This window comes from Cervus canadensis, chromosome 23 (genome assembly GCF_019320065.1).
Source record: "Cervus canadensis isolate Bull #8, Minnesota chromosome 23, ASM1932006v1, whole genome shotgun sequence".
Taxonomy (NCBI): Eukaryota; Metazoa; Chordata; class Mammalia; order Artiodactyla; family Cervidae; genus Cervus; species Cervus canadensis.
The window spans coordinates 40,906,707-40,925,111 of record NC_057408.1 but is presented as its reverse complement, the minus strand read 5'-3'; the positions used below and the strand labels follow the sequence as shown (position 1 = coordinate 40,925,111).

General features: G+C 38.5%; 1 protein-coding gene and 1 long non-coding RNA gene across 2 annotated transcripts in view; one reads left to right on the top strand and one right to left on the bottom strand.

Moving 5' to 3' along the window:
- The window catches only part of DSG1 (desmoglein 1), a 42,846-nt gene extending 26,062 nt beyond the window's left edge, over nucleotides 1-16,784 (top strand). The window contains exons 11-16 of the mRNA XM_043443821.1: nucleotides 1,306-1,445; nucleotides 4,022-4,318; nucleotides 6,699-6,832; nucleotides 7,133-7,205; nucleotides 8,658-8,866; nucleotides 11,859-16,784. Of these exons, the coding sequence (XP_043299756.1) occupies nucleotides 1,306-1,445; nucleotides 4,022-4,318; nucleotides 6,699-6,832; nucleotides 7,133-7,205; nucleotides 8,658-8,866; nucleotides 11,859-12,878 (1,873 nt within the window). The 3' untranslated portion in view covers nucleotides 12,879-16,784. The remainder of the gene's footprint in view (nucleotides 1-1,305; nucleotides 1,446-4,021; nucleotides 4,319-6,698; nucleotides 6,833-7,132; nucleotides 7,206-8,657; nucleotides 8,867-11,858) is intronic.
- Nucleotides 6,815-18,405, bottom strand: part of LOC122425447 — a 71,949-nt gene continuing 60,358 nt past the window's right edge. Inside the window, exons 4-6 of the long non-coding RNA XR_006264853.1 lie at nucleotides 8,490-8,526; nucleotides 7,372-7,451; nucleotides 6,815-6,928 (exon numbers count right to left, since the gene is read on the bottom strand). This is a non-coding gene — a long non-coding RNA (uncharacterized LOC122425447). The remainder of the gene's footprint in view (nucleotides 6,929-7,371; nucleotides 7,452-8,489; nucleotides 8,527-18,405) is intronic.

Here is an 18,405-nt window from a genome sequence, read left to right as displayed (position 1 = left end):
CAGACATTCCATCACAAGTGGTTGCTTAATTCTTTTTCTTAAATTTAAATCCCCATCCTTTTCTGAATGTCCTCAGACAAAGTTTCTAATGATTGAAAATTATATTCAGGGGTTATATCTACTGGCAGGAAACATGTTTTAAAATCAAAACCATCACCTCACACCAGTTAGAAAGGCCATCATCCAAAAATCTACAAACAATAAATGCTAGAGAGGGTATAGAGAGAAGGGAACCCTCCTACATTCCCTTCTGTTGGTGGGAATGTAAACTGATACAGACAGATGGAGAACAGTATGGAGATTTCCTTTTAAAAAAATCTAGGAATAAAGCTACCATTTGACCCAGCAGTCTCACTACTGGGCACATACCCTGAAAAAACCATAATTCAAAAAGACACATGTACCCTAATGTTCACTGCAGCACTATTTACAATAACTAGGGCATGGAAGATGTCCATTGACAGATGAATGGATAAAATGTGGTACCTATATACAATGGAATATTCAGCTCAGTTCAGTTCAGTAGCTCAGTTGTGTCCAACTCTTTGCGACCCCATGAACCACAGCACGCCAGGCCTTCCTGTCCATCACCAACTCCCGGAGTTCACCCAAACCCATGTCTGTCGAGTCGGTGATGCCATCCAACCATCTCATCCTCTGTCATCCCCTTCTCCTCCTGCCCTCAATCTTCTTTTCAAATGAGTCAGCTCTTCACATCAGGTGGCCAAAGTATTAGAGTTTCAGCTTCAACATCACTCCTTCCACTGAACACCCAGGACTGATCTCCTTTAGGATGGACTATTACTCATAAAAAGGAATGACTGAGTCAGTTCTAGTGAGGGTGGATGAACCTAGAGCTTATTATACAGAGTGAAGTCAGAAAGGGAAAAACAAATACTGTATATTAATGCAAATCTATGGAATCTAGAAAAATGGTACTGACGAGCCAATTTGCAGGTAGGAATAGAGACACAGACACAGAGAACAGACTTGTGGACACAGCAGGGGAAGGAGAGGGTGGGATGAATTGTGAGAGAAGCATTGAAACATATACATTACCATATGTAAAATAGATAGCTAACACAGGGAGCTCTGTGAAAACCTAGATGGGTGGGACAGGATGGGGGGGTGGAAGGGAAGTCTAAGAGGGAAGGAATATATGTATGCTTATGGCTGATTCACATTGGATGGCAGCAGAAACCAGCACAACATTGTAAAGCAATTATCCTTCAAAAAAATCAAAATCAATCTCTTGCTCTCTCTACATAACTAACATTAATTTGTACCACTGTCTTTCAAAAACAGATACGTAATGGGAAGAAATCCAGCTGACCTGATCGCTATTGACTCAAAAACAGCAGTAATTACTTTGAGAAATAAAGTTACTATGGAACAATACAAAATACTTCAGGGAAAATACCAAGGAACAATTCTATCTATAGATGGTAAGAAATCAGCTTATTTTTTTCCCTTCTCATGGAATTTGTGTATACAGTTATATTATATAGACATGGAACTTATATATACATATACATTCAGAAACTAAAATTTTAATTATTGTATTTTGAAGTACCCTTTTTCCAACAAAAATTATCACACTGGGCATTACAGAATCAAATCCTGAATGATACAAGAGACATTATAATTTATGGTTAGGACCGTGAGCTCTGAAATGAAACTGGATTGGTATATTGTACTGTCATTTACTAGCTACAGATTTTAGAGAAGTTATTTAACCCATTTATCCCTCACATTTTTCTTCCATAAAATGGGACAGTAACATTATGGATTTAGAAGTACTTAAGGAGTTATTAAGTACTTCCCTAGTGGCTCAGACAGTAAAGAATCTGCCTGCAATGTGGGAGACCTGGGTTCGATCCCAGGGTGGGGAAGATCCCCTGGAGAAGGGCATGGCAACCCACTCCAGTATTTGTGCCAGGAGAATTCCATGGGCAGAGGAGCCCAGTGAGCTATAGTCCATGGGGTTGCAAAGAGTCAGACATGACTGAGCAACTAACACTTTCACTTTCAAGGAGTTATTACAGTAAAGTGCTAGACAAGTGCTGACTTTGAATAAATGTTAGTTCCTATTAATGTCGGTAATTGAAAATTTTTAATTATATTGTAGAATTATTTTCAAATAGACACAAAGCCAAGCTAGCTTAACTTTATATGATCCTTAGTTGATGTACAACTTCATGTAAGCAATTTGGAATTAGCAAATTTATTACTTTTCAAGATGAACAGCTTTAAATTAGGTTAGATCACTAGGAGGAAAGTTCCTCAAAGCTGATTCTAAGCAATATTTGCTGTGTCAGCTTCTCATTATTCATCTGTCTCTTTCTTCTCTTTTTCTTTCAATTGTCCTAAAATGGGATTGACAATTTCCACTTGCTTCACGGATTAAAAAGAAATAAAGGAGCACTTCTTTAAAGTCATTCATTAATTCAGAATTTTTACCAAGTTATGCTGGTCTTTTTCACAATCAGTCAAAATAAATGTAGTTTTTAAAATGTGTATTACAAATAGAAATGTTTATTCCATCCACAGATAAGCTTATTTCAGTGCCGAAATTGTCTTAAGCAATTGCTAGGTTACTCCTTTTCTTACACCCAAAATCAAGCTTAATTGGACACATGAAGGAGAAATTGAAACTTAAGCTTACCAAAACTGTAGGTTTATGGCAAGTAGGGAACAATACCTTTGTCATTAAAAAATACAGTTTTCTGGGGTAAACATTGGATCTGATGATAACAATAAAAATAACAAAAACAGTAACAATAGAATTGTTGTACTCTAACACAACAATAACAATAGAATCAGCTTAGCTTGACTGAAATGACATGGACTTTGATATCAGATAGATTAGGATGTGGGCTTCTCAGGTGGTGCAGTGGCCAAGAATCTGCTTGCCAATGCAGGAGACTCGAGAGATGTGGGTTCAATCGCTGGGTCAAGAAGATCCCCTGGAGTAGAAAATGGCAACCTGCTCCAGAATTCTTGCCTGGAAAATTCCATGGACAGAGGAGCCTGGTGGGCATTGCAAAGAATCGGACACAATAGAGCACACGCGCACACACACACAGACTAGGACGTAAGCCTATCTCTATTATGTACCTGCAGGAATTCCTTTATTCATTTATTCAGAAACTAGGTATTGAATTCTAACCAAATGTTAGCCACTGTGCCAGATTCTAGAGTGACAATGATGAACAAAGTCTGACAACAAAACTTAGATCTATAAAATAGAGATAATAATCCAGCTCACGGGGTCTCAGGAGTCTGACACAATTTAGCAACTGAACAACAATAATAGTAACTTGCTGAAACCAGCAGCAAGTATGGAGCCATTAAGTTGAAACAAATCACAAATATCTCTCCTCTTCTGTTTAGCCAACAAAGACAATAATTTACTGAAACTTCGAAGGACAAGAAGAAAGCAAATTTGAAATATCTGATAGTGAAATAAAAGTTCTTCACTTTATTAATAATGAAAATCCATCCCCCACCTCCAACAGTGCCAAATTCTCCCTCCTATGGGTTGTTTGAACTGACAGTTGTGAGTTTGAGGATATGATGTTTTATTAGTAGGTGATTTCTATACAAATGACAGACCAACCTGCTCAAAGTCTGTTGGTTTTGTCATCCTATAAAAGGAAAAAAAACAAAAACTGAAGATGAAAGACAGTAAAACAGCAAATAAAATATAGAGAAGTGTGCAACACATAGTCTAGAAATGTCTCCACACTGACTTATAACACACTGCTGACCAACACATAACGTGTTTACTGTGTATGTTTCTCAACACATGGAACAGTTTTTCTCAAGCACTAATATTTACTCATAATGATTTGACTGAAAAACTGAGTCGCAGACAAAAGACAATATGGGGGGTTACTGAATTGGTAGGAATTAAGACACTGAAATAAGTATTTATGCAAAGAGAAAATAGTTTCGTATCATCCAACAATTATTAAACTAAATGTATAAAATAATTCTTTCATTTTAAACTCTGTTACAGATGCTCTTCAAAGAACTTGTACTGGTACAATTATTATCAACCTTGAAAATGGTGGCTGGAAAACCGATCGTCCAAATTTGAATGGAAGTACTACCAGTGAAAATGGCCTTACTTCTGGCGATGTTACCACTAATGGCGATGTAGTTGGTGTCGGTATTACCAAAAATACTTTCACTGTTGGTGGCACAAATGATTATAATGTAGGTTCACCTAATGTTTATCAGCCACTAGGAGATAATGTACATTTTGGTCCTGCGGGCATTGGACTACTCATCATGGGATTCTTGGTCCTAGGATGTAAGTATTTGAACAGTCCTGTTTTTATGTGTCCCTCCAAAAAAACTAGGGAGGCAATTAGTTTCTGTCCCTTTGATGAAACATATTCTATACATTCTTATTTTGTGCAATTATCAAGAAATTTCTGTTTGATGTTGGGTTTATGACATGAAAAAAAATCAGTTTTGATTTCTTAGAGTGCAGTAGAGGATAAAAACTATTTTGCATTGAGTCTCAATGTAATAGGGAAGTACCCTAACAGGCTTCCCTGGTGGCTCAGTTGGTTAAGAATTCCCCTGCAATGCAGGAGACTGCCTGAAATGCAAGAGACTTGAGTTTGATCCCTGGGTGGGGAAGATTCCCTGGGAAGGAAACGGCAACCCACTCCAGTATTCTGGCCTGAGAAATCCCATGGACAGAGGAGCCTGGTGGGCTATAGTCTGTGGGGTTACAACAGTCGAACACAATGACTAAACCACCACCAACCACCACCATAACAGACAGATTCAAACTGCTGTTTGAGTGAAGAAGACAGTAAGAAACAATTGATTGCAACAATCAGAAAAGGCTACATGGAGCAAGCAAACTCTGAGTTGGGTTTTAACAGATGAATAGGAGCTAGCCTAGGACAAGAAAAGGGGAACACAATACAAAAAGAAGAAAAAAACATCCATGTGCACAATCCCAAAAGAATGAGAGTACAAGTAATCTCAATCAAGGACTCCAGCAGAGAAGAAATAAAGGATGTGTCTGACAGTGGGACGAGAGTTGATACTACAAACATAGGGAGGGGTTAGCCTTGAGGGGATTTCACTTCACTTCAGTTCATTCGCTCAGTCGTGTCCAACCCTTTGTGCCCCCATGAAGTGCAGCACGCCACGCTTCCCTGTCCATCACCAACTCCCGCAGCTTGCTCAAACTCATGTCCTTCGAGTCGGTGATGCCATCCCACCATCTCATCCTCTGTCATCCCCGTCTCCTCCTGCCTTCAATCTTTCCCAGCATCAGGGTCTTTTCCAGTGAGTCAGTTCTTCGCATCAGGTGGCCAGAGTTTGGAGCTCCAGCTTCAGCGTCAGTCCTTCCAATGAATATTCAGGACTGATCTCCTTTAGGATGGACTGGTTGGATCTCTTGCTGTCCAAGGGACTCTCAAGAGTCTTCTCCAACACCACAGTTCAAAAGCTATGCTAAAGCTGTGGAGTCTAAGAAAAGGAGAGCCAAAGAGAAGAAGGGGTAAATAAACTCCAGCTTCTAAATTCAATTGTCTGAGTCTTTCCAAGGTTACCCAACTTTTCTGAGCCTTGCTTTTTTTTTAGTATCTATTTTTTAATTTTTATTTTTTAAATCATGAAGGTATGATAACACATTTACAGGAGACTTGGAAAACACAGAACAAAGTTACACATAGTTCCACTATATATTACAATATTTTTAAATAGATAAGATTCTTATTTGGAGTTTCAATATCGAACTCTCCAGGCCTCGCTTTTGCCTTCTGTGAAATAATAAGACTTACTTTACAACAACACTTTGATAATGAAAAAGAAGTATCACGCATGGGAGCAATTAGAAATAGACCACAGGTTTCCCTGGTGGCTCAGTGGTAAAGAATCTGCCTGCCAATGCAGGAGACATGTGTTCAAGCCCTGATCTGGGAAGATCTCACATGCTCCCGAGACATGAAGCCACAGCTATTGAGCCTGTTCTCCAGTGCCTGGGAGCTTCAACTACTGTGTCCACAAGCCCCAACTACTGAAGCCTGTGGGCCTAGAGCCCGTATTCAACCACAAGAGAAGCCACAGCAGTGAAAAGCCCACACGCCACAGCTAAAGAGTAGCCCCCAATTGCCACAACTGGAGAAAAGCCCATGCATGCAGCAGTAAAAACCCAATAAAAAAGCCAAAAATAATAAATAATTAAGCAAAAAAATTAATTAAAAAAATTTTAAAAAGAGAGAGATCACATCCTATGGTCACTAGAGAGGACCTAGTCAAGGATCTAGATATGAGGGTGCAATGTTCAATGGATTCTCCAAGCAGTCTTTAACATTGCTTTAGAGGATGATAGAGTGGAAATGAGCCAAATGTTACAATCTCTGAGGAATATTTCTCCTTTAATACTTTCCTAAGTAATGACAGGGGGAAAAAAAACTCATCTGTTTTAACAGTATAATACCATCTGTCATCAGAATACTCTGTAACAAGTAAAAATTGACTGTAGTCTGAAGCTCACATTGATTTTGTTATCTCACCAATATTCAGTTTGTTTTCTGAACCTTTCATAATTATGTTAGAATCAAGTGGAGTTAAATTAGGGATTCAAATTTAATCATCAGGGTAGGTTGTTTTGTTTTAGTATGGTCCCACTGTTAATCCCAGTATTCCTGTCTTTTCCCCATCAGTGGTCCCGTTCTTGCTGATCTGCTGTGACTGTGGAGGCACCCCTAGCGGCAGGGCTGGCTTCGAGCCTGTTCCTGAATGTTCCGACGGAGCAATCCACTCGTGGGCCGTGGAAGGTGCACAGGCCGATCCTGGGGTAAGTGCTCACCAATAACAGGCGGCCCCTTCACAGTCTTCAAAACTCTTGAACCAAGACACAGGGAATCACTCACAGTCTAGACTGTTCTTTGTTCTGAGAGAGCCGAGAGGGAGAACGAAGAGAAATCAAAGGTGCGTCAAAATTGGATGACAGCAGCCAAGAAAGCCTTTCTCAATGAGGTTCACATTATTTTTAGTACTTTTTTTTAATGTCTCAGATAATTTGAGAACAAGCCCACTGTATAACCATTGAAAGAAAAGAATCATTACAAATGGGAAAATGTTTCCTGTCCTTTAGGCTCTGACCAATATTGGTGTACCATGCATACCAGCCACCAATGCAAATGTAATTGAGTATGTTGACAACTCAGGTAAGAAAAAATTTTTTTAAGTTTTAACAATTCATTTACTAAGAAGGAACTCTGTTCTCTGTCTTTGTATACCTTACTACTTCCCAACCATCTTATCTTTACAATTGTCCCTATCATTCTTTTTTAGATGACTAATTTGCAAATTAAATGATAAAGAAAAACCTACAGTAATTATTATTCTTTTAAGCTGTATTTTTTTAAATCTTCCATAATCATCAGAAAGTACACAGGAGATGACTGGGATTTCTGTAAATAGAGAAGTACAAAAGTCAATTTTGGTTGAGATTCTTTTGTTTAATAGAACAATTGTTATTTATTAAAAACTACTCATTTGAACTTAAAAACAACCCTATTAAATAGATGTATGCTCATTTACTGAGGCTGGCCTCTGCCTCTACAATTCACAAAATCAGTCTAATAAAAAGAGCAATTAATTTTAAAAACTCATATTTTGAAAATAATTGTACCATCTTGCTTCTTTTCAAGGTAAATAAATATTACGGATTCTGTTTTTTTCAGTCTTTTTCAAACTTGTGATCATGACCTTTCCACTTTGAACTCTTCAAAATGGAAAAGACATAGAATGTTTATAACTTACAGAACTGGACCACATTCAAAACGAGGGAAATGCTAGTGTTTAAACTTATTTCTACCCCTGCGGCATCCATTTTTGTTAATGACACCAATACCTTCCACCTCAAAAGCAGAAACTCATTGTTGACTCTCATAGCTTCCTATTCATTGACACCCAATCAGTTCTCAAGACTTGACAAATCTTCAAACCCACAAGGATTTATTTATGCATTTAGTCCCTTATTAAATCTACAAACCTTGAGCAAAACACAATGAACAGCACCAGAATAAGAAGTACGAAAAGCTGTACCTAAACTCAAGAGCTTTAAAATATGAAAGCCATGGGACTGTTCCATTGTCAACACTCTCTGTCCATGGCACTTGCATAGTCTAGGCCACCCTTTTATCTTATCTATCTGGAATACTATAACAGACTTCCACTCACCCCTCACATTCAAATGCAAATCCCAGAGTCTCCAGGCAAGCCTTTTCCCTTACCATAGCCATGTTCTCTTCTCTGAAAGCCTTGGAGTGCCTGTGTTAGAGTCTAATATATATACACTGAGTCATGGGGTCCCATGGGGTCACAAAGAGTCGGACATGACTGACATACATAACAATACAACAAATAATTACTGAATTAACAAACTGGTTAATAATATTATTTTGAACTCAATGTCATATTTATAATCTCCTTTATTTATGTATTACCTTCATTTTATTTCTTTGCTCACTCACAACTGCATACCTAAATGAAGAAATTATACATTAGAGTAAGTTACTAATTTTTAGTTTACAATGCACTAGAGAAAATATAGTTTACTGGATTTAAAATACAGTTTACTGGGAAGTAAAATTTAATTTGATCAACACTTTTAGGAGTTTACACAAATGAGTATGGTGGCAGAGAAATGCAAGATCTGGGAGGAGGAGAAAGAACAACAGGATTTGAACTAACAGAAGGAGTTAAAATGTCAGGAGGACCTGAGATATGTCAAGAATATCCTGGAACACTAAGAAGAAATTCTATGAGGGAATGTAGAGAAGGCGGGCTGAATATGAACTTCATGGAAAGTTACTTCTGCCAGGTAAGCTCTCTGTCCCCATGCCTTCTTTCCATCCTGCACCCATATGTTTACCCCATGCTCAGTAGCTCCGTGATGCCCAACTCTACGACCCTTGGACCGTAACCCACGAGGTTCCTCTGTCCAAGGGAATTTTCAGGCAAGAATACTGGAGTGGGTTGCAATTTCCTCCTACAGGGCATCTTCCTGACCCAGGGACTGAACCCATCTCCTGTGTCTCCTGCACTGCAGGTGGATTCTCCACCACTGAGCCATCAAGGAAGCCCCATCTCTACCCCAGACCCCTACCGTTTTCAACAAGGGTATGGTGGGCATCTCCTAACTAGGTTCCCAGCCTCTGGTCTTTAGATATAGATGCTGGCAATCTATACTCCAGTTGAATAACATTTTTAAAATTCTGACTTGAGCACTTTACTCCCCTGCTTTAAAATAGCCAGTGGCTCCCACCTCTGATTTGTCTATGGAATGAAATCCAAAATTCCTTCACATAGCCGTTAACCAACTGACCTCTGCCCTCACACCTCCAGTTACTCCTTACCAACAACCCCACTTGCCCAGCGCCTCTGCCTTATTCACACTGGCCCACTCCCCTCCATGTCTTTTTTCATGCTGTGCTTGTCCTGGAATGCTTCTGTCTGATCATCTCTCTTATCAACCCCCACTCATCTTTCAATCCACTTCAAACATTTCCACCTTTCTGAAATTGTTAACTGTGCATCCTCTCATCCAAAATAGGATTGATGTTTCTGTAGGTGTATTTCTGTAGTACTTTGTACGTTTTATGGAATGTTCCATTGCTAAAATCTGTTAGTCACATGCCCATGTCCATACACGCTCTACATTATGTTGCTGGTACCTGGCTCAGTTTCAAGCACAGGGTAAAGAAGTAATGCAGTAAGAGTAACGGAAATTTTAAAAAGGGGATATATATATTATATTTATATACATTATATATATTATATATAATATTATATAACATATTATATAATAAATATATTAATTATATTTTATATTTTATATATTAATATATTAATTAATAATTAATATAATTAATTACTATATTAATATAATAAATATATTATATTATATATAAACACACATTATATATAAACACATTAGATATATATAATATTATATATTCTACATTATACATTAATATATTAATTGATATTAATTAATTATTAATATATATTTAATATATAATTATTTTAATATATATTATATATATATATAAAGACATATAACTGATTCCCTTTGCTATACAGCTGAAACTAACAAAGTACTGTAATGCAACAATACTCCAATAAAAAATTTTTTAAAAAGAAAGAGTAGGCCCAAGAGCCATAGTATACTTCTAGGACATTCTAAGAACCAGAGAGAACTAATTTTGCTATCTCCAGGTAGAGACAGAATTGCCCTTAGTTATACTACTTCTTAGGACTCTTAAACCTTCAAAAATTTCTTACCTCTGAGACTGTCTCTCATACATTTATGTCCTTATACATCCTGGCCTAAAACACCTTCATTAACTCTCCTAATCAGAAAAACAGTGAAAAAGTCGCTCAGTCGTGTCTGACTCTATGCGCCCCCATGGGCTGTAGTCCGCCAGGCTCCTCTGTCCGTGGGATTTTCCAGGCAAGAATAGTGGATTGGTTGCCATTTCCTTCTCCAGAGAAGCTTCCTGACCCAGGGATAGAACCCAGTGGCTGATATTTTGAACTGAAATACCAGTAAAAAAATCTTTCAAATAGTAGCAAATAATAAAAGGACTGTTGCTGAAATCCATAGGCAGACTTCTTATCCATGTCCCTACACATGAATATTATTTTCATGAAAAGTACAATTTCTGCCACAAAACTTTTGCACTTATAGCTCCTTCTGTCCAGAACCCTCTCTCTCTACTTTACTCTCCCGGTGACTTTATTCCAGTTTCTGAACAAACACCACTTTATGAGATGCTTTCCCTGACCACTCTGTCTGAAAGACAAACCCCATCTCTCTCTATTCCTTTACTCTGCACCTTCTGACAGATACCTTTACGTGTTATTTTCTGGTTCATCCTACTGAAATGTAAGCCCTATGAGAAAGGGACTTTACCTGGTTTTGCTCATTACTTTATTGCCAACTTCCTAATCGAGTGTCTGGCAAACAGTAAGGACTCGAAACATAATTTTGAATTGAAATGGCACAATGAGTTGGTTTGCTAGGTGTTTCTGTTTAACCTGAAAGTTTGTAATCTAATATTGCAGACAAGAGAGATGAAATAAAAGCACACACGTCTGTGGGCTTTCACTTTGACTTGACAGAGGTTCCATTTTTAAGAACTGTCTTTGGTCACCTTCGATTTTGAACCTCAAAGTAGCATAGACCCAGAGTCAAACTCTCCTCTTATCTTGCTTTACAAACCACATGGAAATAAATCACCATATTCACTTCATCTGAAGGAGGACAAGTGCCATCCCAAATGAACTCAAATCAACTATAAACTACGTCTTTTAAGCAAATCCAAAAAATACACAATTCTGGCATACTTTAAGTTCTATGTTTTTAAGTATGTCCTTCTAACTTGGTTGCAAAATAATTCATTTTATTCTTTTCGTGATTTTGTGTCCAAAGTGCACCAACATGAAAAAGTCCATCTAAATATCAAAATAAATGATCAAAATTACGGTTAGAGTCATTTCTAACCAAACTCTTTCAAGTAATTACATAATGACTTCTAAAAAGTCTGTGCAGAAGGAAATGGAAGCCCATTCCAGTATCTTTGCCTGGGAAATCCCATGGAGAGAGGCGCCTGGTGGGCTACAGTCCATGGGGTCGCCAAGAGTCAGACACGACTTAGCAACTAAACAACAAGGGTCTCTGGAAGATGTGAGAATTTTGCTTTATGTGTAGTTTTCTGGTAAAGCCCTGGAAGAAGAAATAAAGCTAAAGACCTCTATTACTGTTAAAAATGTATTCATCATTCCATTTTCTCTTTCCTCTACAAATTCAGAAAGCATATGCCTATGCGGATGAAGAGGAAGGACGCCCATCCAACGACTGCCTGCTCATCTATGATATTGAAGGTGCAGGCTCCCCTGCGGGGTCTGTGGGCTGTTGTAGCTTCATTGGAGAAGACTTGGATGACAGCTTCTTGGACACACTGGGGCCGAAGTTTAAGAAGTTGGCGGACATCAGCCTGGGAAAAGACGTTGAACCATTTCCAGACTCTGATCCCTCTTGGCCACCCGACAGCACTGAGCCGGTCTGCCCTCCGCAGGGAACAGAGCCCATTGGTAGTGGACACCCACCCATCTCCCCACGTTTCGGCACCACCACCGTCATCTCTGAGAACACCTACCCCTCGGGACCTGGGGTACAGCATCCCACGCCAATTCCTGATCCTCTGGGCTATGGTAATGTCACCGTGACCGAGTCTTACACCTCCTCGGGCACTCTGAAGCCCTCTGTCCACATTCACGATAACCGACACGCATCAAACGTGGTGGTGACGGAGCGGGTAGTCGGTCCAATCTCCGGTGCCGACTTGCAGGGGATGTTAGAGATGCCTGACTTGAGAGATGGGTCAAACGTGATAGTGACAGAAAGGGTCATAGCACCAAGTTCAAGTCTGCCCACCACTCTGACCATCCCTGACCCTAGGCAGTCTTCGAATGTAGTAGTGACGGAAAGAGTGATCCAGCCAACCTCCGGCATAGTGGGCAATCTGAGCATGCACCCTGAGTTATCGAACACCCACAACGTGATTGTGACAGAGAGGGTAGTTTCCGGCTCCGGCATCTCGGGCAGCAGCGGCCTGCTGGGCAGTGCTGGTGGAGGAGGTGGTGGCGGCATCGGGCTGGGCAGCCTAGGAGGTGGCGGGGGCCTGAGTAGCAGCTTAGGGGGCACAGCCACCATCGGCCACTTGCGGGGTTCCTCTGAGCATCACTTTAGCAACACCCTCGGTTCCGCATCCCCTACCACAACTCGGAGTCGAATCACAAAGTACAGTACAGTTCAATATACCAAGTAGCCAGGGACCCCAGCATGCTTTTTTCGCCATCATTGTGATTTAGGTTTAATTCCCATCAGCACAATACTAACAGTGTGATTTAGGATGCACAAACACGTGCTAAGAAAATTGTGACACACGGTGAGACACCACAGTGAGAAAAATCGATGGAAACAGTGTCATTGGGCAAGAGCTCCCCTGAGCCTTTGTAACTTTTTTTTTTTGTATATTAATACTAAGGCAATCATGACCATGAACTAAAACTTGAGACAGGGGCTTCTTTGTGCTGGTAGGGTCTTTTGTGCTTTTGTGCTTTTGTGTGGCCTCCAGCACGTGGAACAAAACACTGACCTTAAGATGGCAATGGTCATCATTCTCCTTGCTTGGTTTTGAAATTTCATATAGCTCAGGCAATATTTTTAAAAAACTAAACATGCAATATACACTCAAGTATGTGGGAAGAATTTGAAATGTGCCCCAAATGCCTGGTCTGGTCAGTGTCACAGAGGATATAAATAAAAACTCAACCACATATTTAGACCAGGGTTAACCATTAAAGAGGGCTTCCCTCACAGCTCAGTGGGGGAAGAATCTGCCTGCAATGCAGGAGACCTGGGTTCGATCCTGGGTCAGGAAGATCCCCGGAGAAGGGAATGGCAACCCACTCCAGTATTCTTGCCTGGAAAAATCCCATGGACAGAGGAGACAGGTGTGCTACAGCCCATGGGGTCACAAAAAATCTGATACAACTGAGCTACTAACACTTTCACTTTCACTTTAGCCATTAAAGAATAAAAACCTGGCTACACATCCAAGTCCACAAGTGGCCAACCACTCCCACCTTAATAAGGGCACTAGATGAAACAAACCTCAAATTAGGAAATGTTTCCTGGGAGGGAAATTCCCTAAGAGAGTGGCAGCCGAGTGAGACTGACTAGGCGCTGAACTGGCGCTGTGTGAGCCTGGATCCCGCGCTGGAGCTTCAGCTGCAATTCCTATTGAGTCAAGGACTTCTCTGATTCTAGTTTGTGTTTAGTGGTAGATGCAATAGTGAGGAATATTGTATACTGGTGAGGTTGCAGGGCATCACACTCATTTCTCCCTTTACCACTGTGACTCTGACCTAATAAAGGAGAACTTACCAGGTGTTCTTCTCAGACTGAAGCAAGTAACGCTTGACACGGTTGTCATCACTAGTGGTAAATTATCTTCCAAAGAAGCAGATGGGAACCGCATTGCATTTTCAGACTGTGTTTTTAGTGTTATTCCTTTATATTTCCAGCTCTTTATTACACATTTTCTACATTAAAGGATTTGGGAGGAGCTGTGAGAAAAAGCCTGCAGTATAGTTATGCTTTGGGGAGATTATTTGAAGGGGATCTACAAAAATTGTTTTTAGAAAATGTAAAATGTTTAATGGGGGGAGCTAGAATGTCTCAGTAAAGTAATACCATACTACTGGTTTTAACTGAGTTTCGTACTTTTTAAAACAACCCTCTGCTGCTATTTTGAAGAGATCAACTAGGAACTCTTAACAGAGTTGATGATATTGTGTTAACATGAGTGAAGTTGTACTAGACAAGCCATTTTCTTACTCTATTCCACCCTCAAACTGAATTTTCTCACTAGCCTCAATTTTACATTCCTGATTTGCCATAAGCTCCTGGATTATCGATGCTCCAATTTATAAATAGTTTCCAAATTATATATTGTGATATATTTTTATAACTTCAAAATTTTAGTAATGTGCTATTTATGATAAGTCATTTCTGTGAATTTGCTATATAGTGTTACCTGGTTAAAAATCTCTGAATAGAATCAAAGCATTCTTGGAGGTAAATTTACTGTTGTATGGTAGAGGCATTTTTTTCTCTTTTCTAAATTCAGTGTTAATATGTGCTCACTAATGTGAAACTAGATATGACAAAAATCTTTTAAGGATTAGTCTGCCCCAATTACTCAATTTTCCAGAGTGTTATAAGATCAAAGAATAGTTATTGGACTTTGAACACTTGTCAAAGGGGGGTTGTGAGTGAATTATTTTACCCAGAGCTATTTTGCTCTATGTTACAGCAAATGGTATCAGTATTTTCAAATCCACAATATACATCATATATTGACTCTGTAGACTATGTAAAATTTTGATAGTCTTTAGCATGCCAAAATGCAGAGGTGTAAATAAAATCATTCACAGGGAGTCTTTCTTTTATTTCTCTCATTTAGAGGTTCCATTAATAATGGGTAATCTTTCCAGAAATAAAGCATACTTGAGTATGCCTGGATCCAGGAGTTTGAAGAAATAAAAATAATTATTAATTAATTGCTAGTATTTGTCACTTTGATATGACATATCATACAGAAGTGTTTTCTTAAGACTCCTGATATCTTCCAGATGCATTTTTTAGATAATCTAACAAATGCCAGAGTGACTATCCTTAATAACTTTTGTTATTAAGATCCACTAGTTACATAAAATCATGGGAGATACAAGAGAAAAATGGCAGTATTAGTCATCAATCTTCCTAGGAAGATAATTTCAAAATAAAATTTTTTTTTCAGGATTACACATTGATGTTCTAATTTTTTATCCCTAAATTTTAAAATTACCTTTTTAAGACAGCAACCATTCTAAGTCATTTAAAGGCATGTAATTTTTTTTTAAATGATCAGCCTTTAGGAAGAATTTAATCCTTCTCTTTAGATGCTTTACTCTAATTCATATACCTTGTATCATTCCACAGATGTAAAGATATGAAAATATCTTTATAAGTGAATAGTCATATTTCAAACCCATATTGCAAGCTGAGTCTCAGATCAGCTGGCTCCTAACAAAAGAGAAAGAATAAAGAGTTATTTATATGTTATGTATATATAGTTTGAAAATAAAGTGTTTAATATTTACAAAACATCCTACTCTCCAAAAATGTAGTCCTCAGAGACAAAAATTAGTGTACTACAAATACTTTATTATTTAATATCAATCAAAATACCATTTTGAGCTAATTTTGACATTGAATTTCAAATATATCTGCTAGATAGTATTAGCTTGCCTGATATAACAATATTTGCACTGAAAAATTTATAGAAAAAGTATCTATTTGGGGTTATTTATAGGCCTTCACCTGGACATCTGCTCTACATTTTTATATAAAGTTTTTAGCCTCATAATCTTTATTCAATGTACTATTCTGACACAATTTTAACTATATAGCTTCAAAAATTACATATTTACTCTGGATGTTTCCAGTTGCTACATACACAATTCATTTCTAATTTTATACCAATATTTGAATGTAAGTCAGGGTATAACATATATGACAGCCTTTGACTTTAGCAGGATTTAAAGGTGTTGTAATCTTGGCTAAAACGGCCCTCACTTTTTCAGAAAAACGTATGAAACCCAGAACAAACTTTTGAAGGTATTGCCACATTTCCTCGTGCCTATTTAATCAATTCTAACTTCTGAGGGACTCCTGGTGTTTGCAAGACTTATTCCACATTGTATTAGAATCCACGGGTCCATGAAAGAGAATTTGTCTTCCAGTTCTAAGTTCTTCAAATCATGTTAGGATGAAAGCATAAGCGGATCAATATGTTCTCCATCAAATAATTTTAAAACAATGAATAAGCTATTGTTTAGTTGTCTATACTCCTCCATTTTGTTATATTTGAATTACTAAACACTTTATCATCAAGCTGTACTTAGTCTAACTTATTTTTCTTTTGCTATTTTACAACTAGTTTTAAACTCTAATATTCATCTTGGGTAATGTTTACAACAAGGTGCTTTTCTTCCATTTTCAGTATAAATATTTGGGGATTATTTGGGTCCTAATTCCTTGCATGGTCATCTGTTGGCTATTTTAGGTTGGTTTGTAATTTCTAAAGAGTTATGTTTACAGCAATAAAATGATTCATATGCCTTCATTATCTTTTCTGAATTGCAAGGTGGGGATGGGTTTCAACATATAAAGAATAATTAGGAGTTATCAAATCTAGTTATTATTTGCAGTCCATATAAGGGAAGAAATGATTTTATTTTCATGCTGTTAAATTTTTTTATTTTTGATTTCCTAATTCATTTCTTCTCATGTTTATTAAGGAACCCTCTCTCTAGAATGCTACTCAGTTATGTCAGAACACAGCCTTAAGCAGCCTCATGTAAATAAGCCAATGATTAATAACTTGCATTTTAAGCTTTTATTTGATACTTTCAGCATCTTTGTTTTCACCTTTTTCTCTTTCATACTCTGCTTTTTTGGTACACCAGCATTTTATATCTTTTAAGTGGATTTTCTTATTTACTACCTTTATTATCATATCATCTTTATTGGGGTACATCTCCTTTTCACTCTCCAGTGCCACTTTCAGAACATTATCATCTTCCCCTTTCAGACACATGGGATCTGTTTATCTTCCCCTCCCTTTCTTCTCCTTGTGCTATTTTACTGACCTCTTAATAACACTCCCACTTTTACTAAAGACTCTTGTACTCTAGCCCACTGTCTTCCACGGCCTCTCCAACTCCATGGATGAGGCACTCGGTACCCCCGCATTCTCAGCTCCTACACCTCCATTCCCCCAGTTTCCTCAGTCATTTGCTTCCTCATCATAACCCAGCATGGCAGGACCTCAAATGCCTCTCTTTCAATTTCTCCCTATCCTTGTAGCTCACTTGCTGACAAATTCCGATTGTTGCAATTCCTCCACTTCATTACTCTTTGGACTCCCACCACTTTCTCAGCATCTGTCAGCTTCACTTCCCTCCTTGTCTAAACAAACTTCTTGAGTCCAACTGCTGTTACCGCTTGGACCATACCTTTGACCACCTTGCCCTGACCCTCCTCCTTTCAAATCCCAAATCTTTCACACCCACATGTTTGTCTGCACACAAACAGCTAAACAAATGATTCAAGTGAGTTGACTTTTTTCATTTTAAATACTCGATTTCAAATTTCATATTAACAGCAAATGCTTCCCTAGTCCTATCTGATTCTTTGGTAGACTTCCCATCTCATTATACTAGATTATTATTTCATACCTGCTCTATCCTCAACACTCTCACACCTCCTCCTCCCTCTTTATTCTCAGTTGATGAGCTAACCCTATTGTTCATGAGAAAATAAAAATCATAAATCTCAAATCCACTCATCTTTCTCTAAAAGCCTGCACAGCCACCCACATTTAGACCCATATTCTCCCCTTGCTGTATTACAATGGAGTTAGTGTCCTACTCATGGAAAAAGACAATTCCCCATCTGAGTTCAAGGACTTTGCTCCTTCCCTCTTTCTTCTTCTCTCTCTTTCTCCCCACCCCCATAACTTTGCCATCTGCACCCCTCCCTGTGGCTGCTGTCTCATTTTTTATCTATTTCACCAAATTTCTCAAGACTTATATGCATGTGCTTTCCTTTCTTTCCCATGTCCCACGAGACATCAGTGCTCACCCATCAGTCCATCAGAATGGCCCTTGTCAAATCTAAGATCTATACATTGCCAAATATAAGGCCTACTTTTCTGTCGGTCTTTCTTAACCGTTGGCAAGAAT